Below are 26,858 nucleotides of genomic sequence, written 5' to 3'. Positions count from 1 at the left end.
GAGGATGGAGTTTCTTTTCCTCCCAAAAGGTGACATTAGGTCACAATAGTTGCTAATCCTTGGGAGCCTAAAGACTACACATTCAGTAGTCTATGGAGAAGTGACATTTGCCCTCCAGTCTGAGCATCACGAAAATGATCCTTACCAAGTGTGCAAATGCAGTTACCCCAAAAGGAATATATTCCAGAAAAATGTAGCAGTAAAGGAAGAGAAAGCAAGTGTTTAATATGGGTATCTGGTCTTTTCATCTAATGCCATTGCATCTAATGCCATTCCATCAACATTTTTTCTATCGAATGCATATTTTTGGGGGGGTAAAGGGTTAATTTTTGTATTTTTGTTTAGGTGCATTATAAAGGGTAACAAACGGGGGTGGGGTTGGACCCCCCCCAAAAAAACAACACAAAAATACCTTAGATGCAAAGTTTTTAGATGGAAAAAATTTGATGGAATGGCATTATATGCAGTGGCATTAGATGGAAAGACCATCAATTTTTAATATGTCATGGTAATGTATTAATGCTGCCACAAATTGCCACAGTACTAGTTTCACAATGCCTCGGCTTGTTTGTGCTATGGCGTTTTCTGCCCCCACAAAGGGTATGTAGACCATAGACTGCTAAAGGAAAAGGAGCAGTATAATGACAAGAGGATGGGAAAGCGGGGGGAGTGACACAGACAGAAGGATGCAGAAATGAAGCAGGGAAAGAATACTTTGTGATAGTATGGGCACATATTGGTGAAACATAGAATGTATGATGTAGAAAAGGTGAGTTTCTTCAAACGTGTAGACGATTAAATGGAATGTTTTACAAGGCGTATTTGGAGAATAGGAACAAGAGTACACGCTGTTCTCCGCCTGTAACAGAAAAGGAAAATTAGACACAACTTACACAACGCAATATCATTACCATCTATCTCTACATTTTAGTTGTGCAAGCTCTACCTGAACTCGTTTGGTGATACGAACGCCTCACCATGATCCTTACCAACTATGCTACTTGTAATAACAACACCTTGCTCATGCCCCCTACTCGCCTCAAAAAAGTCACCATGACCCCAATACTCCTTATAGCCATATCCAGTATAATGGCCTTTACTCTCAAATCCAGCCCTCCCAAAGATAGAAATCTGAGACTTAGATCCAGGCTACCTAGTATCTATGATGGACCTATAGGAAACCATCAGAATAACGCCAACAGACACACTATTACCAAATCAAAAAACCTGCACCACTCAGTGAAGCAAACTACTAACACCGGTGATCAAACCCCTACTATAACTTGCACAACTATAAATACCTTACCAATTAAAATCTGTCAAACCACCAAACCCAATAGCTCCCTAACACTACTAGGATCTCTTTTTAATGCAAGATCTGTGGTGGCCCATGCCGCAGAAATTGCGGGTATCCTAAATAATAATAATTTGGATCTATTGGCCATAACTGAGACTTGGCTTCACAAGGCTGCTGGACCAACACTAATGTTAGAAGTGCCCGATAAATACCAAATTCTCAGAGCTGACAGACTAAATACCAGAGGCGGCGGACTAGCTATCATCTGCAAATCTACCCACCCCATCAGACTTGCCACTTCAGTCTCCTACTCATCTTGTGAAGTACTCGCAGCCAAAATGCCCCTCTCCAACAACCGCACGCTCTCAATCCACTTAATATATAGACCCCCTGGGCCTCTAGGCACCTTTGAAGACGATTTAACTAGCCTAATTGCCAACAACACCAAAGACCACTCCCAAACCCTACTATTGGCAGACTTTAGCCTCGACTTTAATGAAATTGACAATAAACACGCTGAGTCAGTCACAGCCCTGCTCAAGGACCACGGCCTTGATCAAAAAGTCCTTTCACCCACCCACATCAAAAGAAGGACCCTTGATTGGGTATCGGAACTGAATTGCAACATCAGTATCACCGATATTGCTCCACAAACATGGACGGATCACTCTCTAATAACCTTCTCTGCCACGCTAGATCTCCTTAGCCCCAAAATCAACAACATGGTTCCCCCTCTCCCTACCAGAAGTAAGAAGGACATGACCGCTGAAAACATTATACCTCTCCTCCTCCCAGCCATCTCAGGATTGGAAAGTAACAACCCGGACACCCTGGTAAACACTTTCAATGATGCTATGACCAAAGTATTAGACACAGCTGCTCCAGCCAAACTACGCAAAGCAAAACAGGAAGCCCACTTAAATGCCTGGTTTACGCCCCATCTGAAATCTCTGAGACTACAGAAAAGAAAGCTCCAATCCATCTGGCGCCACTCACCCACTGAACACAACAAAAACAACCTAACTGAATTTGCCAAATCTTACAAAAAAGAAATTATTAAAACTAAGAAAAACATCTTTAATGACAGAATCACAAAAGCCAACTCTAATACTAAAGAGCTCTTCGCCATCCTCCGCGAAATGGAATCCCCTATTCAACCAATAGACAATGCCCCTAAAAACAAAGCATGGTGCACAAACATACAAAACGCCCTTGCTAACAAAATTTCCTTGCTTCAATGTAAAATTGCTAAAAAAAAGGCTGCACTGCCACCACCAGACCAACAAACACCCCAATCTCAGAAGAACAAGACTACTGCACCATTTAGATTCAAGCCCATATCCATAATTGACACATAAAAAAGAAAACTCTCCCTCAAACCCTCAAATTGTAAGGGTGACTCCTGCCCAGCACAATTAATAAAGGACTCAGCTAAGGATCTAGCTCCCTTCATTTCCAAACTCATAAACTCTTCCTTTAAATCCAACACGGTACCCACCAGCCTCAAAGAATCATGGGTCCTATCATTACTGAAAAAGCAAACCCTGAACCCCACTATCCCCACCAATTATAGACCTATCACCACAGTGCCTTTTCTACTTAAAATCCTAGACAGAGCTGCCTACATCCAAATTCAGGATTACCTGGAAGCTAACCACTTGCTTGGCTCACAGCAATCTGGCTTCCGTCCACTTCATGGCACGGAAACAGCTCTGTTAGACCTCAAGACCCAAATTGAGGAACTTAAGGATAATGGGAAAACAGCTCTGCTCCTCTTACTGGACTTGTCGGCTGCCTTCGACTTGGTGGACCATGCAGTTTTATGCAACCACCTCGAATCGGCTGCCAACTTCACCGGAAATGCCAGAGCCTGGGTTCAATCCTTTTTAGCAAATCGCACCATGCGAGTCTTCTCCACTTCTGACTCAGTCAACCCTATCAAAATAACCTGTGGTGTCCCACAAGGATCATCTGTCTCCCCCACCATGTACAATATCTTCACCAAGCCCTTGTTTGACAAGTTGGACAGACTGGGTGTCATCTACACGAACTACGCAGATGACACCCAGATCCTCATAACCCTTTCGGGTGACTACGAGACAGACTCAGCCTTGGTGAACAAAATGTACACCCTCATTCAGGCATGGATGGCCTCACATGCCCTCTGCCTGAACGACGACAAAACGGAGCTACTAATCCTAGGTTCTGAAGCCATCATCCAAAAACTATGCCCAAACTACACATCCTTCAACATTGATAATAACCCTATCAAGGGGATGTCTGTGGTTAAAACCCTTGGATTCTATCTGGACTCCTCCCTCACTGTCAAGAAGCAGGTCAACTCCCTCACCTCATCCACCACCTACACCTGCAAACTCATCCGCACATCTAGACCATACCTTTCCAGTGCCAACTGCATCACATTAGCTAACGCCCTTATCATGTCTAGGCTAGACTACTGCAATGCCCTGTACTCTGGAAGCAATAAATACATCACAGACAAACTTCAAAGACTACAGAACAATGCCCTGAGAGCAGCACTAAATATCCCCTTTAGAGAGCACATCACTAACTGCAGGAAAGAGGCTAACTGGCTAAAAATAACAGACAAAATTCTACTCAAAACAGCTTCCCTCGCATCTAAATGCCTCAACAACTTAGCCACCCCATATCTAATGGAAAAAAACAATAGGAAAATTCCCACGCTGCCCACAAGATCCACCAACACCTTTTAAACTAGAGATTCCAAGGTTTAAACGATCCACTGCGGGAGGAACTAGCTTTCCCGTCAAAGCTGCTCACTGCTGGAACAACTTATCACTTGAACGTAGAACTGAACAATCATACCCGAAATTCAGGCACAGGATAATCAACTGGCTGCGCGCCAAGGACTAGCTTACTCCCACCCAGCCACTACCGATTTGTTACCTGGACACCCCAAGATATGCCCTGCTCCTGGGCACTTGTCTGTATATATTCTTGTATATACTTGCTTCTTCCCGCTGCTTGTGTTTTTTTAGGCATATGTTTGTATATAGTCCTACATATATTTGCTCTTTTTCTGCTATGTTGTATATATTCCTGCCAAATACTGTAAACAAGCTTAAGTTGTCATGAAAACTGTTGCGCCCGGCTACCCCTGGGTTTGGCACGTATTATCAAATAATAAACAAACAAACAAACAAGTGTTTGGATGCATTAGAGGGCCGAGATGTGCTCAGGCCCTCCTAGAAGAGTAGAAGGCTTATTTGCTTAGAGCCATCTTTAACTTATAGCGCTGGTGAAGCGATAGAATATTAGTTGTGGGACTGCCCATAAGAAATGCTGAGCCTGAGGGCTATGTTTGGCCAATTAAAGACTACAGCGTGTTGGAAGGTCAAAGGTGTACAATACAACTGGAAAACGTATCCTTATCCTCATGCCCTCCTCAGTCTATGCAGAATCGAGGCATCTTGGGCACTCTTCGGATGTACAGTGCATTGCATGGACATGGCATAAATGTTGTCTAGCGGCAATTGTGCCGACCATGGTTCATAAAGATGTGTGCTCCAATGTCATCTTCTCAATTTGACCACATTGTGGGGCCCTCTCCAAATTGATTTCCTTCCCTCTGCTTTACACAACTGGATATTCATTTTATTCAGGTGTCCTTCATGTTCAGGGCCTACAACCCGTGGTCCTGTTTTAGGCAAAGACAACCCTGTTCTAGTTGCTCATCATTAATTGAGTATTCCAAGTTTACAAGGCGCTTTCAATTTCATTTTCTTAAGTCTCTTCCCGATTTCTTTTGGCCCGTTTTATATTATCTAAAGTGCTCTTTTCTTTTTCTTTGCAGCTGGAGGTTTGTGTTCTATTTCTGCTCCTTCTTCACTGGACTGATTCTCCTGCACGATGTGAGTATTTCCACTTTTGAAATAGATTGAATCAATTTAAATGAGATTTTAGACTTTGTGTGGAGGGAGCAGATTTCCTTTAAATGGCAATATATTATATTTCACTTCTGCTAATAACATTTTTGCATGTTACAGCTGGAAAGAAAAGTGAGTAATGGAAACTGAGTAGTCTGAGCTGGTATTAAGAAATATTGCACAGCTTGTGTTTCTTATATTTCAAGATATAGGGCCTCATCACGAGTTGGACGATATACTGCCGGGATACCGCCCGGGCTAATTTCGTTACTGCCACCTGGTCCGGCGCTTTTAGCACCAGATCAAGGGTTGGCCGGTAATGGGTATTCCCTATTCCCCATTGGGTCCATTGGACTCAGTGGGACATTTTCGGTGCAATTAGTGCGCTAATTGCGCCTGAAAATGGGTGTGAAGTTGGCGCATTTACCCCCAGCTTTAAGCTGCCAGACTCGAGTTTGGGCAGACCCTTAAATGCAGTGTTAATAGCGTTACTGCCGCATTTAAGGGCTACCGCCTGACTCGTGATGAGGCCCATAATATTTTCAAGGGTGCTTCGCATCGTCCCAGAATACTCCAAAGGCTGGAGGAATTTCCAACTCATGCTAAAGTTTTTAATGTATGTAATATGACTTGATAGACAATGGACTTTCCCATAATAATAAGATTAAAAAAGATATTGAAAGAGAAATAGTTGCTTCTTCTAACTGTCCATTTAAAGGCATTTATCATTGCAATAAATGTTCTCAGGCCCAGCCTTTCAGTATTCAGATTAATATTATACAAGTCCATTCATTCATTATGTTTGACGACTTTAAAACAAACTTTTTTTCAAATGTTGAATTGGTTTGCGCTTTGCTATTTTTATCAACATTTTCTTAGGTTCGTCATTATATATAGGATAAAGTACCCCCTGACGTGGGTTATAAGAATATTGCAAGTCACCAAGAAGTATCATATCCAAGATAGAGGAGGAAGGCTGCAGCCGAAATTCCTTTATAAGGTCACAACACTCCAAGGGGACTGGCAATATCCTTTCTGTTTATGGTAGGGGGTATTTTAATCCTCATGGCACATGGCCACACACTGTCATTCCTGTTAAAACCTTTTCGAGGGGATTGGGTCCTCCGACGTATTCCATATCTATGACAGTAATCACCACAGCTGTGCTGCTTCGGAAAATCTTTCTGCGTCCTGCGTCAATGACGTCGATATGCCATCTTCGAGGGACTCGGTGGAGCCGGCGTCACCGGATCTTATAAGTAGGATGCACGATGCCCGGGGCCTCAGTTACGTTTTTTTCCGCAAGCGTGTTTGCTTCGGAGATCTCTGCGCGCCTCGATTCTACTGAATCCTGTTCTTTCGGTTCTTCGAACCTGTTTCTTCATTGCTATCGAATATGATGTCTTCGGCTTCTTCCACCCCACTGTCCGGGTTTAAGAAGTGTCGGGTGTGCGGGTCCAACATGTCTCTGATGGATACGCCCGACTCTTGACTCTGGTGCCTCGGGGAGGACCATGATACGGACGACTGCCAATCGCTCACTTCGAAGGCCTTGCGGGAGCGTAAGAAGAAGCTGTCGGTCGGTAAGGTGGCCAAGCCCCGTATGTCGTGTTCCACTGGTCTTTCGACGGACGATTCGAGGGGCGACTCTCCGCATCGTCATTGTGAGTCCGGGGGTTCTCGGTCTGGGAGTCGGTCCTGCCATTCCTCCAGGAAGTGCCGTCACAGGTCGCCTTCCCCGTCCTCTTCTGACCACGACCACCGGGCACGATTCAAGGTCCCGGTCAGACAAGGATGGTCGCTCTAGGCATGCCCGTTCCAGGGCCTGGTCCTTCGACGCCATCAAGACCGCAAGTCTCTGTGAAGTCTTCGAAGAAGACATCGACGCCGGCGGCACCAAGGTCGTCGACGGACTCTCTCGAGGCCCCGCCTCTGAGGAAGTCGTCGACTCCATCGACGCCTAGGCTGTCGAGAGACACGCTCGGGGCTCCGCCCTCGAGGCCTGTGTCGACGCTGTTGGCGGCGCGCTCGCCATCAAAGCCAATTCCGTCGACGCCCTCCACGCCTTTCGAGGCAGCCTTGTCAGAGGTACCCCATGGCACCCCCAAGAAAGGCGATGACTAAGGCTAAACATGTCTTTGTGCCTTTTTCTGTACCCTCTTTCCAGCCTCTAGATTATATTTCTGAGGTGGATGAGGGGTCTGAGGAAGGTGAGGTTCCTGCATTGGTTCCTGATGACATTGTTTCTGGTCACAGTCAACTTGCGGACCTGCGTCAGTCGCTGCACGACACCAGTGGTCTTGACACCTCTCCGGAGGTGGAGTTTGGTAGGCCGGAGCCTGGCACGCATGCCGAATCTTCATATCGGCGCCTCATGTCGAGGGTCACTGAATACCTGGGTTGGCCAGCCCCCCGTGGGGATTTTCAGCAGGATGGCCTGACTGATATCTTGGACCAAGGTCCTCCAACTGACCCGGTGCTGCCATTCCATATGGCCTTGCAGAGAAGGGTGGCTGCGGCTTGGACTTTTCTGGAGAGTCTCCCGGCAGTGAGCAAGCCGAACAAATATCGCCCAGCCAGTGGCGACCCGTGCTACTTGACAACGCACCCTACTCCGGAGAGTTTGATGGTGCAGACGGCTACGGCCCCCGCAAAGCAGGCGTCGTACCCTACCATCCCTCCTGATAGGGACGACAAACGTTTTGACGGCTGGGCGAAGAAGGTATTTTCTTCTGGGGGTATGGCGCTTCAGCCTTCCAACTCCGTTTGTGCCTTGTCTCGTTTCGCGCACACTCTGTGGAACTGTATTTCCCTAGTGGCTGCTCATATTCCCGAAGGGGAGGAACGGGATGGTTTCCTTGCTATCGTGCAGGATGGCAAGGACGCCATGTGTGAATCCATTCAGTCAGGTCTGGACATGGTTGATTACGTCAGCAAGTCAATGGCGGAGAGCACCATAATGCGCAGGTTTGCGTGGTTGCGGAAGTCGGGTTTTGCTCCGGATGTGCAAGCCCGGCTCCTCAACATACCCTTTCATGGTGAACCTCTTTTTGGTGGCAAGGCTGACGAGGGTCTTGAGAGGTTGCAGACCTCGAAAGCTGCAGCGAAGTCATTGGGCGCTGCAGTCCGCCAATCTCTGCCTTTTTGTCCTAGGGGACAGCAATGGAGGGGAGGTTCCTTTCGTTATTACTCATCCTTTAGTAAATCGAGAGGAGCTGCAAGTCAAAGGGGCAACCGTAGGAGTGCCAGAGATCGAAAACAAGGTACTGGAGGTGCCAAGGCCGCATGTGCAGTTGCCTCTTTGCCCTCAGGCACTGCAGCAGTCGCTTCAGCTCAGTCATAAGGCCCATGCTTCTCCGGTTGGGGGAAGGCTGGCGCAGCATCTGTTAGAATGGCGTGCGTTACTTCAGATGTGTGGGTTCTGGAGAACATAGCCCACGGCTACTGTCTTCCTTTCCGGCAGAGGCCTCGCAACAATCCACCAGGGAACCTCTCTTTGAAGAGTCCGGATCCGCTCCTTGCGCAGGAACTTCTATCCCTGCTGGAGAAAGGCGCCATAGAACCGGTGCCTGGAGCGGAGAGGAACAGGGATGGTATTCCCATTATTTTTTTATTTCGAAGAAAGACGGAGGATTGAGACCCATCATGGACTTGCACGGTTTGAACAAGCTCCTCAGGAAGGACAAGTTCAAGATGGTTGCTCTTTCTCAAGTGCTCCAGGCCCTTCAACTTCAGGACTGGTTGGTGTCTCTCGACCTCAAGGACGCTTATTTTCATGTGCCGATCCATTCAAAGCACAAGAAGTACCTGGATCATCTGTCCGTCACCTGCCACGCCCTTCACAAGCTGGGCTTCTCCCTCAACTTAAAGAAGTCTCACTTGACGCCAACTCAGCGGCTCCAGTACATCGGAGCAGTGCTCGACACGTCCCTGGGGCAGTGTTTTCCTCCCCAGGTGAGGGCTCTTCACATTCAGCAGATGGTACACAAGTTTCAACATGCCCAGAGTCTCCCGGTGTTAGAGTTCTTGTGGCTGCTCGGCCTCATGGCATCCTGCATTCATCTGGTGCCAGAGGCCCGACTGCGGATGAGATCTTTGCAGTGGGCTTTCAAGATACAGTGGTCACAGTCCTCCGGCAGGATGTCGGACCCCGATCAGGTGCCGCCATTGGTCGCTCAGGACCTTCTGTGGTGGGCCGACAAAGGCAATCTGATGAGGGGGGCTCCATTTTGGCTGCCCTGGCCACAGGTGACGATCATGACGGACGCATCCCTCACGGGATGGGGAGTTCATGCCAACGAGCTGACAGTCAGCGGTCATTGGTCTCCATCGGAGTCCAGACTCCATATCAATCTGTTGGAGCAGAGGGGCGTCAGGCTTGCTCTGAACGCTTTTCTGCCGACTGTGCGAGGAAAGAATGTTCTGATCCTGACGGCCAACACAGTGGCCATGCACTACCTCAACAAAAAGGGGGGGCAGGGTCACTTCCTCTGTGCAGGGAGGCGATGCAGCTCTGGTTCTGGGCCATCCAGCAGGAAGTTTCGATCTCGGCAGTTCATCTGGCCGGAGACGAAAAGGAGACGGCAGATGCTCTGAGCAGGCAGAGCGCGATCTCTCACAAGTGGGAGTTGGCTCAGGAGATTCTCCTGGAGATCTTCGCCCTTTGGGTGACCCCTCAAGTGGATCTCTTCGCCTCCAGTGTCAACCGGAAGTGGGAAAGTTTCTGCTCGCGGGAATTTCCTCCAAGAGGAGCCTTAGGAGACGCGTTCGTGGTGGAGTGGTCCTTCCCACTGCTGTACGCGTTTCCTCCAGTTCCCGTCATCCCGTAGGTACTGCAGAGGTTATGGAGGTTCAGTTCCGGGATGATCCTCATTGCTCCTGCTTGGGCCAGGAGGGCGTGGTACCCAGACCTTCTCGACTTGTCCATCTGCCCTCCACGTTGTCTTCCATACCGAGACGATCTGCTCTCACAGGAGGGGGGTTCAGGTTCTCCATCCAGAGGTCAGATCCCTCAACCATCACGCTTGGCTTCTGAAAGGTTGAGGTATAAGGATTGGGACCTCCCTGAAGACGTGATAGAGGTTTTGCTTTCGGCCAGAAGGCCGGCAACAAAGTCCCTGTACCGTTGCCGTTGGAGAAAGTTCTGCGACTGGTGCAGGGTTAAGAATGTGAATTCTTTTTCATGTGACATTCCTGTAGTTCTGTCTTTTTTGCTTTCTTTAGCCCACAGGGACTTACAAGTGGGTACCATTAAAGGTCACCTGGCGGCGCTGTCCATATTTAAGGGCTCGTCTGAGGAGTGTTCTTATTTTAAAATTCCTTTAATTTCTCAGTTTCTGAAAGGGCTCACTAATGTGTTCCCTCCGTTACCTTTCCAGGTGCCAGGTGCCCGGTTGGGATTTGAACCTTGTTCTCAAGTTTCTAATGGGTGCACCGTTTGAGCCTTTGCATTCTTGTCCTTTGAGACTGTTAACCCTTAAAACTGTATTTTTAGTTGTGGTCACTTCCGCTCGCAGAGTGAGTGAGTAACAGGCACTTTCAGTTAAGCCACCCTTCACTGTGTTTCATAAGGACAGGGTTGTCCTTCGAGTTCGTCCTTCCTTTCTTCCGAAGGTGGTGTCGGAATTTCATTTGAGCCAGATGGTTGTTCTTCCGGCATTTTATCCTCCTCCACATCCTGGTAAGGACGAGGAGAGGCTCCATAGGTTAGATCCTAGGAGAGCTTTAAGTTTCTACTTTTCACGCATGTCCCGGGTCAGAGTGGACGATCAGCTCTTTATTGGTTACGCTGGAAGGCGTTTGGGACAAGCTGTGACTAAGCAGACTTTGTCTAGATGGATTATCTTGGCAATTTCTGAATGTTACTGGCTGGTGGTTAAGGATCCTCCTGTAGGCTTACGGGCCCATTCGACTAGGGGTATGGCTGTCTCTACTGCCCTGCAGAGGGATGTTCCTATTCGTAACATCTGTGATGCAGCCACTTGGGTTTCGGTCCATACTTTTGGACATCACTACTCCCTTGATTCTATCCATGGGCAGGATCTGGCCTTTGGCAAGGCAGTCCTTTACTCTGCAATTTGATTGGGCATTCTAAATTTGTATATTCTAAATTATTTTCCCACCTCCTTACGTTGGTACTGCTTTGGGAGTCTGTCATAGATATGGAATACGTCGGAGGACCCAATCCCCTCAAAGAACAAGTTACTCTCTTACCTGGTAACGTTCTTTCGATGGGATGGTCAGACGACGTATTCCATATCGCTCCATTCCTGCCTTCCCTGCTACAGAATTCCTTATGCGATTGCAGCTTACGTTTCCGCAAGGCTTTCTGTGGTCCTACTGGCAGAAGATTGGTGCCATAAGTTATGGGAAAAACTACAACTGAGGCGACGGGCGTCGTGCGTCCTACTTATGACGTCCAGTGACGTCGGCTCGATGGAGGCCCTTGAGGACGGCGTATCGATGTCATTGACGCAGGACGCAGACGCCGAAAGATTTTCCGAAGCAGCACAGCTATGGTGATTACTGTCATAGATATGGAATACTTCGTCGGACCATCCCATCGAAAGAACGTTACCAGGTAAGAGAGTAACTTATTCGTCTCTTGCATAATAGAATGTAAGAGAGCTTCCATTGGCTGATGCATTTAATCAACATAGAATATGCCTGGATTTTAAAAATCAAGAAAAATAGTTCAAGAGGTTTAATAAAAATGTATCTAAAAACGTTTTCATTTTGTGCTTTAAAATAAGTAAAAACATGCAGATTCTTGCTCACAGATCTTAAACTCCACAGCGCAAAAAAATTTAACATTCTACCATAAACAGTTCCTTGTCAATGATTGGCTGTAAAGCGACACAGAATACTATTCTGCAAGCAAGGAATTTGGAAAGCTTTTCAGTGACGGCTGCAATTATCAACTGAATCATAATAATGGATTACAGAGCAGTTGTGAAGTCATTTCCTTACTGCAGGTCAGATGTGATGTCACAACTAGCCTGTAATAAGAAAATAATTTCCAGCCTTGCATACCAATATTGCAGACTACAATGTATTTTGTAAATATCTTGAAGATTGGTGTGCACAGCATTATAGTCCCTTATGATTTTTTTATAGGGATTTTTGGTTCTCCCACCATTATGTTATATGTTATGGAGCAGAATGTTTTGCACCAAATGTATTGCCGCCACTAGGTCATTTGTTACTATGCTATTCCATTGACTGCCTGACAAATTGCCCCCAGTAGAATTCCAGGGATTAGCTCGCACTTTCGACTTTTCTGCTGGGCACAGCTGCTATTTGTTTTCCTGCTTTTCCTGTTCATTTTCTATTTATTCGTGGACTCAGCATCAGTTGTCCCCTGCAAAATCGAGCACAGGAAAAATGTTTATTTAGTCAATATTAGCCTGCTTCATGCTTTGTCTCATGTAACCCCTTAGGCAATCAGAGTTTTAAAATTCGTGTTTGGTTTCTAGGCTAGTCTCTCATGTTTGGGTCACACACACCAACAAACACAGCACATCTCTCGTTCATGAGTCTAGGCTTGTGTGCTTTACTTATTGTACATTTCTTCCATCCCTCCATTTGTCGATATTACGAATTACCTCCAACCGTTTAGGCATTATTAGTCGGAGATGAAGGCACTCCCAGTCAGTGGCAGAAGCAGCATTGGGTACCAGGAGGCCCAATACTCTCTGAGTGGCACCAGCATTCTAAATGATTCAATGTCAGTAAGACTGAGATCCTTCTCATTTGGACCCCTGCTCCCGCTTTCCCTCGTTCACCCGGGCCGCCCTCTTTGGGCCTGCTACCTGCACCTTCCAGCGAGGCAAAAATAAACTTGTCATCTTTGACTACAACCTCTCCTTCTCTCCTGAAGTCACAGAACTCTCTAAGAAGTCTGATTATCATCTGCACCTTCAAAGAGGTATTCTTACTTTTTACACTTTTCCCCAGAAGCGCACTGTCTCCAGAGCCCTAGTTCTCTCTAGGCTGGACTACTGCAACAGCCTCTTTCTAAATCTTCCTGCTTCTACTCTTTGCCCTCTGCAACTAATCCAGAACAGGACCGCAAGACTTGTCCTTGGCATCAAGCCCAGGGATCATATCTCTTCAGCACTGAAATCTCTCCACTGGCTACCGGTGGCTGCAAGGATCAAGTTCAAGAACCTCTACATTATCCACAATGCTATCTTGGGCCGGGGACCACACTACATCCAACTCTCTCTTCCTAAGCACTTTCCTTCTTGAGCCCTCTTCTCATCCACCTTCAACTCTTTGAGGGTCAGGTGCTTCTCCAGGCAGAGAGTGGGGGCATGTCTCGCTCCTCGGCTGGTGCCTGACTCTGGAACAGCCTCCCTGCCTCTCTCAACCCTGAGCAGGACCACCTCAGGTTCCGGAAGCAACTGAAGACCTACCTTTTTGCTTCTGCTCTCGCTCTCTCTCCCCTGCTGATGTTCCTCTGCTGCACTAATTGGTTACCTGTCCTCCCTCTGAACCTTATGTGGACCAGTTTCCCTCATGACCAGTAGCCCCATGCACTCCGTCTGGGCCTACTGCGCAGTAGGGACTGTATCTGCAACCCTACAATCCCCTGCCTCCTGCACTTACTTAAAGACGTCCAGCCCGGCGGCACTTATTTGAGCTTGGCTTTTTGCACGCTCCCCTTCCCTCCCCTTGATACTACTCCTCTCCCTTCCACTTCCACTTGCATGATCTGAATTGCAGTAGGCCTAGTAAGATCGTTTTTTTGGTTCCCCTTTGTCTTCCCCTTCGTTGTTTGGTCGTCCCTAGAAACACTTGTGTACTAGGCGTTATAAATGACTTATCATATCATATCAAGGTCAATGGTTGATGAATATTTTCAGTGGGCATGTGCTCATATCTCCCTTAAATTAGGATGAGTGACCAAGCATAGTGAGATGGCCCTAAATAGATTGTGGCAATTCTCCCCAGAGAATTCTTTGAAATAATGGTTAGAAATGGTGCATTTTACAGCACATATGTTTCTTAAAATGAGGTAAAAAGCACAAATGTACTATTGGTTCTCTAGGGTCACGCATGAAAAGTTCCAATAGCTATCAGATCACCAGCAGTACAGAAGAGCATTTTACAGCATTTTGCTGATGCCTGTTCAAAAATATATGCCATTATTTCCATGTACATCACACATGAAGCTGTTCCCACAATATGTCAGCATTGCCAATGTAAATCACTTTTATGTTACTATGCCCACACTATATGTCAACATTGCTGTTGTAAATCACATCCATAATGCTGCACACACAAGATATGCAGTCATTGCCCCGTTAATCACTTTGATACTGCACCCAAAATATATGCCAGCGTTACATTGTAAAATAGTTTCTTGATTCTGTGCCACAAATATGAGAATGTTGCCCCTCTAAATCAATAATGTGACAGCATTGATACTCTAAATCACTTAGATTGCTGATGTCATGCTAACAATATATGCCAAGATTGCCAGTTAATTCACTTTCATGATGCTGCAACAAAATGCATTGCCACTGCAAATCACTTTGATACTGCACACACAATATATGCAGGCATTGTGCTGTAAATCACGTTAATGCTGTGCTCACAATACATGGCAGCATTTCCACTTGGAGGCGAGTGTTAGCGTCTAATGGTTATTATTTGAATACATATCTGGTGTATTTCTGCAGGTGTCAATTATTTGTGCATAGTGGTTGCGCATGAGAAATAAACCCCCCAAGAACACCGCTGAAGGTGCATTTTGCTTTCGGGGTGGTGGGTCTGGTGACTATGTGGTAATAGCACTAATAGCTATATATTTTTCTTTGGGGTTTTTGCAGTTTGGATCAATCTCACACTTGAGCGAGTTCTTGGGTGTGGATAAAAAGAGTGTTTGATCTCGAGATATAAACATATGTTGATTACAGCATGACTTAGTGTGTTGCTCCTGATGAATGTTCAGCACTGTACAAGCCAAAGAACAGAAACATGGCATGTTGAGCAGTAGGGAATGGATTTGTTACATGCCCTGATTTATACATGTGAAATTGAGTCCTGACCGTGAGGGGAAAGTCTGAACCAGGCATTGTGCATCCGGTGGATGGAATTTGTGTTTGTAAAAATTGGTCAAGTCATTTGGTGGTTTGTTTTAGGTCATGCACTTGGTAGATGTTGGGTTAAGGATTATGTTTTTTGAAAGAATTAAAGTTAAATACAGTGTTTTTATTAAACAAATATGTGCAGCAAAACATCTTTTTCTTTTTTCATATATATGAAGTTGAAATGTTTTGAATAAAAAAAAGAACTTTTAAGTCTTGAATTAAGATTAATTTTCTACAAACTGAAAATCAAATGGAAACCCAGCCTGAGGTTTTTTGAGGTCCTAGTGCATCCGGGGAAGGGTTGGGGTTACACATACTTAGTAGGGTATCCAAGGGTTCCCTCTTTGGAAAACAATCAATTCCGCTTAAATCATTTGCGTCCACAATATATGCCAGCATTGCCACTGTTATTCATCTTCATTTATTTTCACATTTCTTTATTGGCATTTATATAATAAAAAATTGCAGTGTGGCACCGAGTGACCACTGTGACATAAAACAGAATTAGTTAAAATAAGCCATTCAGTTATCAACGAATAAACAGAAACGATAAACAAAAAAAAAAATCCATAAAACATAAACAATAAACAACTCGTCTCTGGATGGTTGATGGTAAGTACATCTTAGGAAGGTCAACAAGAGGTAAGGAAAGGAAAGAATCAAGGAGGGGAGGGAGTCAAATAAATTCAGGCTAGGGATAGTGCAAGCACTCTGCGGCAGTTTAATTGCACAAATAGGGGCAAGTCTCTCAAGGGGGTTTATCGTCATTGGAGGGGTTGAGTAAGGCCCATGTGAGGGTCTTCCAGGCTTCAAGTGCCAGACTCGTGTCTTCGGGGGATGTGGCAATACCGTCCTCCCAGGCTGAGGTTTCTGCCCCAATCCATCGTTCTAATTCTTTGCGCCATACTAGGTATCGGGGGCCCCCTGGTCGCTTCCAAGCCATGGCAATGGTCATTTTGACCAGAATGCATGCAAGATCCATAAGCTTAACTGAGTGCTTGAACTTGGCTAGTCTGGGATACGTTCCAAGAAGGCACTCCCCCGGGGTCCACTCATATCTGGTCATGCCTGCCCCCCTACATAGTAATTCCACTTCCGCCCAAAGTTGTCGGACCTGGACGCATCCCCAGAACATATGCATAAGATTTGCTTTGTCTCTACCACACCAAGGGCAGTTATGCTGGGGTAGCTCATATATCTTTGCTATTCTAAGTGGTGTCAGGTACGAGCGGTATAACACTTTGAGCTGAATCAATCTACATCTAGAATTTCTGGATACCTCCTTAGGAAACGCCAATGCTCTCCCCCATTCCACATCAGACAATTCATGCCCCAAGTCCCCATCCCATTTGAGTTTTAGATCCTGACTACGGGGATTGGGCCTATCAATTAGGTGGCTGTATATATGGGACACAGGTCTCCATCCATCACCCAAACTATACAGGTGTGTTTATAAAGGGGTCAGATTCGGGTTCATCGGGCCAAGTGTCCCATTTGGTTCGAGCAAGTTTACGGATCTTCAAGTACCAAAGGAATTGGCCACCAGGTATGCCATCGTCGGTTTGCAAGGAGGAGAAGTCATGAAAGGAGCCCTCATTATATAGGCCCCCCCCAAGTGTATACTCCTAGCCTTTCCCAGTATCTAATGGTGGCAAGGTCAACAGAGTTCTGGCACAGGTCGGCCAGGAGCGGAATGTCCGGAGTATATGCATGCTTCAAATTAAGAAGCATTTTAACTCTGTGCCATATCTGTCGTCCCAGGACAGCCAAGAAGGGGATCCCACCTACAAGGTGTTGAGGGGCCCAGATGAGTTCATTCAGCCGGATCGGAGCAATTGGGCGTTGCAAAAGTACTGTTTCGGGGGTGTCATCATCGGCTAGCCATTTAGCCACGAAGCCAAGTTGGGCAGCCAGGTAGTACCGTTCCAGATCAGGGAGCTGAATGCCGCCCTGCTCGTAAGGGAGGGTCAGCGTGGATAGTGCAAATTTGTGCCTACCTACTCCCCACAAGAAGTCTTTAAGTATCTTCTCCAAAAGGCGGAAGAAGGGAGTCTTAATGTAGTAAAATACATTTTGAAAACCATAAAGAAATCTGGGGAGAACAATCATCTTGATGATGGATGCCCTACCCTTCATGGATAGGGGAGACGAGCCCAAAACCCTATCGACCTGCGTAGAGGGGGTAGTGCCGCCGCCGTGTTATTGACATGCATGAGTTCAGGCGTGTGATAGATATTGACACCCAGATAGCGAAATGTGGTAGGACGTCAACTTATTCCCAGCGAATGCAGATCTACGTGTGTTTTGGAGGGCTCCTAACGGAAACAGACAGGATTTATGTCTGCTAAAGTGTATACCTGATACCTTGGCAAAGTTGCCGAGGACCTCCAGCATGGTTGGGACATTCAGCTGTGGGCCCCTCACATAAAGGAGGAAATCATCCGCATATAGGGATATTATGTGGTCCACCCCATTAAGCCTTATACCAGCGTCAAAAAATTGCTTCCTGAAAAAAATGGCGATGGGTTCAAGCCCAAGTATATAAAGCATAGGGGAGAGCGGGCAACCTTGCCTGATGCCCCTTTGTATGTCCCACGCCGCAGAGATGAGCCGACCAGATTTCACTCGTGCCCGTGGTTTAGTGTAGAGGACTGTGATCCATCTAATGAATCGTTCTCCAAAGCCAAACTCGCGAAGCACCGCAATCAGCCACTCCCAGAAGATAGAATTGAACGCCTTGATGGCGTCCAGAGAAAGCAGCGCATAATACTCCCCTACGTGAGTGGAATGTGACAATACATGTTGGAGCCTGCGAAGATTGGCGGTGGTGTTGCGGCCCGGCACAAAGCCATTCTGGTCGGGATGTACCACACCTCCAATTACCTTGGACAGCCGCTTAGCTATAATGGTTGTAAGGATTTTTACATCATAATTGAGCATCGCAAGAGGGCGGTAGGAGTCACAATTATCTGCAGGTTTGTCGGGCTTGAGCATCGGAACCACCAAAGTCTCACGCATACTCACAGGCAGGATGCCCAACTTGTAGGCTTCTAGGAAAAGCTTGTGCAGCAATGGAGTTAATTCCGATTTGTAGGTTTTGTAAAATTCGGTGGACAGCCCATCACTGCCCGGAGCCTTGCAAGTGGCCAGAGACTTGATAGCATCTGTTATGTCGTCTTTGGTGATGTCAGCATCCAGAGCCTCCTTATGTGCAAGCGGTAGTAGGGGCAAGCCGATTTCTTCCAAGGTGTCTGAGATCTCATCGGGGGGCACCATATCATTGTGGGAGTAAAGTTGGGCATAGAACTGTCTGAAAGTGTCATTAATGCCCTGCTGTGTCCGATGCAACGTGCCATCTGCGCCTTTCAAGGCTGTAGTCGAGTGTTTGGGGTGTTCTTTCCTGCACAGCCAGGCTAGCAGTCTACCAGGTTTGTCAGCATGGGCGTGTGCCCTATTGGTTCTGGTGGTATAATCAAACTTGGCCAGTCTGTCCCAAGCTTCCTTACAGGTGGCCCTAGTGTGGATGAGCCTGTCTTCTTGCTGTCGAGAACCACAGGTGTCGGATTCGAGCTGCTCTTTTTCGGTTTCTAGTTCAAGTTCAGTTCTTAGGTGCTTCCTCATTCCCCCAGCCTTTGCTATGACCTCTCCCCTTACAACCACCTTGAGAGCGTCCCACCATGTGCTTAGGTGGTCAACACTATCCTTGTTCTCCCTTATGTAGTTCTCTAGGGATTCCCTAAGATCTTCCCTGAACGCTGAATCCTTTAGTGCCTCTGTAGGCATCCTCCATGTAGGTATAGGAGATCTGGGTCCAGTGATGGTCCATTCAATTGCCAGGGGAGAGTGATCAGAAATGGTGCGCCCCAAGTAATTGGAAGAGTCAATCTGGGAAAAGCTTTCTCTGCCAGTAAAGAGGTAGTCAATTCTAGTGTGAAGATTATGTGGCGAGGAGTAGAAGGAGTAGCCACAATCTCCTGGGTGTTGCTCCCGCCAGATGTCCACCAGATCCAGGCAGTTCAGCATGGCATTCATAGCAGAAGTAGCGGCCGACGGGCCTCCCAGGGGAGGAGCAGATCTGTCAAGCACAGGGTTATTGATGCAATTGAAGTCACCTCCCCAGATAAAGAATGCATCTCTATAATGTGCAATCCTTGTGTACAACATATCTAAATGTGCTGGTATGTTATTGTTGGAAAGGTATGAATTGACAATACATATTTCGGTTTGCTCGATGTGGCCCCAGAGTGTCACGTACCTTCCTTCTGGGTCCGATTCGGCCTTAGTAAGTTGGAAGGGGATTTGAGGGCTAATCCAGGTGAACACCCCTCTAGCAAATTTAGAATACGTGGACCCAAACCCCTGTCCACCCCAATATGATTGGAGCGTTGCAGCGGACTCCTTAGTTAAATGGGTTTCTTGTAGTAGAGCCAGCCCTATCTTCTTCCTGTGTAGATAGGATTTAATTCTTTTGCGGCGAAGGTAGGTGCCCAGGCCCCTCACGTTCCAGGTAACGATCTTAATGCGTGCAGACATAATGGTGGAAAAGGAGTTGGAGTGTCAAGATCATGTCAGCCCTAATCACCTTCAAGCCTGCTTTGTGAGTTGAGCAATTGCCCCCTGGACCGGTCAGCTTCAATGCACATTGCGATCTCTCTGGTGACCTTGATTGTTGTGTTGATGTAACAAACGGAGACTTATGAACAATTCTAACTTCCACTCGAACAGGTGGATTGAACACAAAAGACAACTGTAAATTGCCCCCAGCAGCTGCGCTGGGAGGACAACGCTCAGGGGCTTCTGCTTCCCATTGGCCTATCCAGGTCGTGAGGTGCGGATGTGGTGATGGCAATAGGTCAACAATGATTGGGGTGGGGTGGGTTGTGACAATACCCATGTGTAATCCACAGAGCTCCCGTCCGTGGAAAAACTAACTGATCAGTATGGAGAAAAAACATATTTATATTCAGCCTTTGGGCGTCATGGTGTGTTCCTCTCCCTCAGCCAGATTATTGTGCTCCATCCACATGATGGCTGCTGCCGGAGTCTCCATGAAAACAGATTTTCCTTTGTAGAGTATCTTGAGGCGCGAGGGGTATAGGAGCATATATTTAAGATTAAGCTTACGTAGTCGAGCTTTAACTGGTATAAATGAGTTCCTGGCGCGCTGCACTTGTGGGGTGTAATCAGGGTAAATAACGATCTTGGAGCCATTGCGTTTAATCTCGCCTCCTTCCCTTGAAAATTTGAGTATCGTCTCTCTATCACGAAAATTCAAGATCTTGGCGATCATCGGGATGGGTGTGATCCCGGTGGGGGTCTTTTTTGTAGGGAGCGGTGGGCCCTCTCAACTAAGAATCCCTGCGTGAGTTTGCCGGCCCCTACCTCCTGCATTAACAAGGACTCAACAAATTCCGTTGGGTCAGTGCCCTCCATCTCCTCCAGAATGCCAAGGATTCGGATATTACTGCGATGGGCCCTGCCCTCTGCCTCCTCCGATCTCTCCTCGAGGTGAGCCACCTGTTTCTCAAGCGCGACAACTTTGTTTTTCAAATCCTTGGCAGTGTCTGTGGTATCTTGCAGGTTGACTTCTACTGTGCTTACCCTTTCCGTTTGGTTGCGGGCATCTTGACGGATGAGCTGCATATCAACCTTAAGTTCATCTATCTTGGGCTCCATGAATGTTTGGAGTGTAGCAATAGCCTGCAGCACCTGAGCGTTGCTGGGGTCTTCCACGGGAGTAGGGGGTTTCGTCTGTGTGGGGATCTCATGTTGGAGGGGCTGTTTGGGTTTAGCCAATGAGAAAGAGTCCATAATTGTTGCACCCTTGTTTTTGTTCCGTGAGTTAGACATTAGCCCCTCGTAGTGTGAGTTATGCCAGCAATTAAGAACCCCTGGTTAGTATGGCGCAAGGTAGACCTCACAGTTCAATAATGTGCAGTGATCCTCAGTGGTGACCTGTGCACCTGCAGTCCGGTGTCCTAGGAGCCAGTCCACTGTCCCACAATCAGGCTGTATGCCACCCGAGAGCACAGGGGGATGCGGTCAAATTCACACTCTTGCGCAGATATTGTTCCCCAGGGGGGCCCCCGAGTTGTGCAATGGGGTGCCCCACGACCTTCCAGCCCACTGGGCCTCAGCCCCGTAACCCTGCTGGGCCCTGCTGCTTTCAATGCGGATGGTGGTGATTCCCGGCTTCCAAATGTTGGGCCAGGGCCTGTACGATTACTGGCTCATCCGCGCCAAGACTGCTCGCTCATCCAGCTGCTCGACAGCCTTTCCGGGGAGGGAGGAGGGCTCCCACGCTTCTCTACGCAGTTCGCTGTGTCTCCCTTGGCAGAGGTCTTCCTTCACCTCCGTTGCTCCGGCTCCCCGATCACTCCAGCACTCGTGGTTGGCGTGTCGCCGGCGGATTCCTCCACCCGATGTCTCTGGTCCGCCCGCACTCCGTGCTTCCCCCTCAGTGGCTGCGCTGCCTTCCCCTGTGTTTCAGAGCCTCAGATGCGGCTCCGCTCACACGCCTGGGCTGGTGTCCGTGCGGGGGTTCTTCAGCCCGATCAGGGTCTCACCACCTCGGGCCGTCTCCTGGGGGGAGGGGGGACCCAAGGGTCACCGGTCCTGTGCTTGGCTCTCCCTGGAGGTCCTCTTCCTCCGTTCACGAGGACTTCTCCGCCGCAACACACAATGAAGGAGGCAGCGCCCGATGCTCCGTTCGCCTGCTATCCAGCGACCGTCTTCCTCCTTTCCGACATCAAGCCTTGGTGCCGCCCGCCATCTTGTTTAACCCAGGGGCACCAGTTTGCATGCTCCGTTTTCGGGGTCGCTGGCTCCGTTTCTCCCCGTTCTTGCGCTGATTAGGGTTGGGATCGCTTCCTCTACTGAAATATAATTATGGCTTCTTTTCCTTTTATAAATGTTGATCGCATATAGGATCTAGGCCAGGATCAAGACAGGCGCTCCGCATGGACACGTCTTTACGCCATCAACGCTGGCCACGCCCCTGTTATTCATCTTCATAAAGCTAGGCCCACAATATATGACAGATTTCCGTCTGTAAGTCATTTTCATGATGCTCCAAAAACAATATATACAGCCATTGCCACTCTTAATCATTTGTATATTGCACCCAGAATATATGGCTGCATTCTGTGAGAAACCTGAAGGTGTCTCACCCGCTAGCCCCCGGGGAGCTGTCATCCAGGTGGCGAGGACACAGCCTTTTCTTTTGGATCGAGTTCCTGGGGTTGGAGGATCACCTGGATGAAGGGTCCTCAGGGAGTGGAAGTGGGACACCGGAAGGTGAGACACGATATCCCCTTCCCAATAACACCTTTTACCCATCCTACCATGGAGGAAACCTAGGAATTCAACCCCGCCCCCACTCCTTTTCTGACACAAACACTTTCTCATGGACAGTTCAACGTGAGCGACAACGGACTAACACCATGAACAGGCAAGGTCAGGCAATTACAGATTATTGCACACACCTGAATTCCATTACACTTCCCCACACAGATAAAATGCGGAGCACGAAAAGCACACTCTGAGCGAGGCAAACTACACAAGGAAACAGTAATTCCAAGATGGTAGTTTAATACAAGTTGGAAGACGGCGAGACCAGAGAGAGTCGCAAGGAGGGAAGTACCTGGGACCTCTAATGAGCGTTACTTTTGTGAGCCTTGGAAAGTAAGAAACGAAATACCAGGAACTAATGCTGATCAAACCGGCACTGTGTGTGTCGGAGGTACCTGGGGCTCTCCCACGTCGATAACCAAGGTGGAGTGGAGCGATTGTGCTGTGGTACTGTCCTTGGCTCCTACAACAAAGCAGCATCAGAAAAGACCGCACAACACAGCCGATGAGTCAGAGAAACTGATAACAAGCCAGCTTGTGTTTTGAACCAAGGTTTCAAGCAGCAACATTGTACAAAGAGAACAGTGTGTGAGGCATTTGCAAAGAGCGACGCAATAAGTGGAACCCAAAAGGAGTAGTTGAACTTTGGGAGGCCAAGAAAAGATACCATACACAGGGCCTCATCACGACCTCGGCGGTAACCCTTAAATCCAGCGGTAGCGCTATTACTGCCGGATTTAAGGGTCCGCCGAATCAGGGCCTTGGCGGATTTCAACCCAGCTCTGAGCTGGTGTGAAATCCACCGAGAATTCGCGCTCATACCGCCGGCGGGAAATCCGCCGGCGGTATGAGCGCGAAATTTCCCCATTGAGCCCAATGGGGAATGGGGCATTCCCGAATGGGCTCAATGGGGAATGGGGACTTCCAAGTCCGCCCAACTCGTGATCCCGAGCTATTAGCGGCGGGGGCTATGGCGGTCACGCTAATAGCCCCCGCGCTAATACCGCCGGCGTTACCGCCGAGGTCGTGATGAGGCCCACAGAGTGTTCTGGCACCACGTCGGTGCTCCTTTGAAAGTCTCTGTTAGGTATCCAACTGGTGCTCAGTGTGAGAAAAAGGAATGTTGAGATCGAAGTGGTCATGCAACGGGTCAAGCCGAACCCTGTGCACATTTGATAGTTTAAAGTACATCACAATAGGTCTGAGCCCAGCTGAGGGAGACTAATTGAGTGAATGAAAAGGATATGAGCCCGGCTGAGGGGGATCCGGGGTGAACCGTGAGTCACCCGTGACAGAATCATCTGAACATAGTTTGAAAGGAATCTCAGCCTGGCTGAGGGGCATATAGGGTGAACACCCAAATTGAATACTGAAAAAGAAAAATAATGTTTTTGTGTTGTTTTCAAGAGACTTGCAAGAATTAAAGAGGCATGGACACAGAAGATCTTGATCCATGAAATTGGAACTGTATCCTCATGCTGCAGTAGCCAGAGTGCATGCTTAGCTCGACTGAACCGCCTTGTCCCATGCTGAAAACATGGGGAAGGGAAGACCAGTGGCCTGAAAACCCTGACTTATCATTTTGTGAACACTAATTTCTTTTTCATTAAGATCACCCCACATTATTTGTAAATTAGTAGTAATGATTGGCAATAGTTAATAGTATAGGCCCTTTTAATTTAACAAGACTCCACTAGGACTGCATTATTATTATTTTATGGTCATAGTTTGCTCCCATCTGTAGATTTAGGTTTATACAGGCGTTTATTTCACCCTTTTGAAATTTCAATAAAAACACCCTTGAAGTGTGATCACTTGTGTCTGTCTTACTGTTGGTACCATGCCTTCCTTACATGTGGTGTCAGAAGTAGGATGTGACTCAATTGAAACAAATTGGGGAATCCTACAATTCCAGAAGCTTAGTCATAGAGCCTCCAAACCTTTTGTTGCCACGAAAGAATCAATAGGTTCTGATATCCATAGCAGTAGAGAGGCTACTATCCCTCCTGGGAAAAGAGGAATGATTCCCACAGACTTAGCTTTGATACCCCCTCCTGGGTGTTATATAATACTGGCCCCAAAATCTGGCCTGGCATGGAAGTTCAGTATAAAGGTTCTAGTAGGCGTCATCGATCATGACTTCCGGGGAGACATCAAAGTTCTCTTACAGAACCACGGCGAGATCCCATTTGAAGTACATTGTGGAGACAAAACTGCCCAAAGGATTCTTGAAAAAGCTCTATTTCCACACTTTATAGAAAGTGAAACAGAAGAAACGAAGAGAGGTAACTTAGGCTTTGGGGAAGCTGATGAACCATCAAGCACTGAAGAGAAAAAGGGAGAAGAGCCTACCATCTATCCCGACCTAGACTTCACCCAGAAAAATGACCCATCCCTCACTGTGGCCTTTTTACAGGCAATTCTCGGAGGAGAGGGTGCAGAGAAGGGAAGCCATTTCTTCTTCTTAAAGCAAGGATTGCTATATAGAAAAGAAATATCCACAGAAGGCTTGAGTAAAACCCAGCTGGTAATCCCCAAAACCCATCAAAACATCATGCTCGAGGTTGGGCATTTCCCATCTGACGGAGGGACACTTAGGACAATCCAAAACCCAGGCAAACATCAGCGGGAAGTTTTACTGGCAGGTATCCATGCTGATATAAAAATCTTTATTCAGTCATGTGAAATATGTCTGAAAAGCAGTACTCGCATCCCATTGCCTGCCCCTTTGACTCCTTTGCCAAGCAAAGAAGTCCCTTTTTCAAAAATTGGGATGGACGTCATTGGACCTCTAGCAACATCTAGGCACAGCAACAAATGTGTCCTCGTAATTGTCGACTATGCAACCAGATACCCCAAGGCGTTCCCTATGCAGAACAACACCACTCAGCAAATTCTAAAGTACCTCCTACCATATTTTTCCAAGCTGGTCTTCCCTAAGGAAATCAAGGTTCAAATTGTATAAGCAAGCTCATGGGGGAAGTCAAGGAACTACTCCATATTACCACCTTATGAACTTCAGTGTACCATCCCCAAACAGATTCAATAAAATGCTTTAAATGATCCCAATAAAGTTAGTAGATAAGGATTGGAAGGACTGGGACCGTATGATTCCCCTGGACACTGTTTGCAGAGATCAAACCCCCTCAGGCATCTACCGTATTCTCTCCTTTCGAGCTACTCTATGGTATAGAACCTATAGATGTCCTGGACATGCTCCGGGACACCTGGGAAGAAGGAAAAGAGGCACCCCTTCCCCTTTTATAGACGGCTACCAGACTGTGAGAACATATGAGACTTGTTCGAAATCTTTTCTATACTCGTATGGAAAAGGCCCAAATCCAGCAAAAATCTTCCTATGACAAAAAGGTGAGCTTGAGATCGTGTTCCATAGGACAAAAAGTACAGGTCCTATCGCCTACCTTGGAAAACAAGCTTGTCTCTAAGTGGCACGGGCCATATGAAATACTGGAACGAAAAGGAACCTGTACTCAAAAGATGCCATTGCACCACAGCTACAGGATCTGAATCCCCTAAACCTCCACTCCAGCGACCCTGACACATTAGTGGACCTTTACTCCAGGTCACCACCACGGTTAACACTGTTGCACCCATAGCCCCATGCAAACCCAAACAAGCAAGGCACGCCAACGCCTGGTTTAAACCTGAGCTCCTCGTGCTCCGAGCTAAAAAACACACAGCCAAGGACAACTGGAGGAATAGCCCAACAGACCTGCACAAAATCCTTTTTGCCAGCGCCTCCAAAACCTACAATCGATTACCACAGCTAAAGCATTTAACGATCGAATCACCAATGCTAACTCCAGTACAAGGGAGATATTCATCATTCTAAAAGAACTGGAAAACGCCAGCTGCCCCGCCCCCAGCCATCACCAAAGACGTAGCTTGGTACACTAAGTTACACTAAGTTACACTAAGTTGAAAAAAATAGATCTTCTGCACACAAAAATCCTCCACAAACAATCCCTGTCAAAAGTTCTAACTCGCCCACCTCTGCACATGCTCCTGACTGTGCTAGACAAACCCCTGAACAAACCCCACTATTCAACTTCAGACCTGTCTCTGAAAATGAAATGGCCACCATCCTAAATAGCCCAAAACCCACCAGGTGCAAATGAGACACCCCCCCAGCATCCATTGTCAAGGAATGCTCAGATTCCCTCGTCCCATTCATCACCAAATTCA

At 47.3% G+C, this 26,858-nt stretch overlaps 1 protein-coding gene across 1 annotated transcript in view; it reads left to right on the top strand.

Moving 5' to 3' along the window:
* Positions 1 to 26,858, top strand: part of LOC138577213 (ceramide synthase 2-like) — a 929,909-nt gene that overhangs the window by 610,378 nt on the left and 292,673 nt on the right. The window contains exon 5 of the mRNA XM_069649612.1: positions 5,133 to 5,190. Coding sequence (XP_069505713.1) covers positions 5,133 to 5,190 — 58 coding nt within the window. The remainder of the gene's footprint in view (positions 1 to 5,132; positions 5,191 to 26,858) is intronic.

The sequence above is a fragment of the Ambystoma mexicanum genome, chromosome 1p, assembly GCF_040938575.1.
Source record: "Ambystoma mexicanum isolate Mex_15411 chromosome 1p, UKY_AmexF1_1, whole genome shotgun sequence".
Classification (NCBI taxonomy): domain Eukaryota; kingdom Metazoa; phylum Chordata; class Amphibia; order Caudata; family Ambystomatidae; genus Ambystoma; species Ambystoma mexicanum.
The sequence above is the reverse complement of the archived record's forward strand: the minus strand, read 5'-3'. Positions and strand labels throughout refer to the sequence as shown.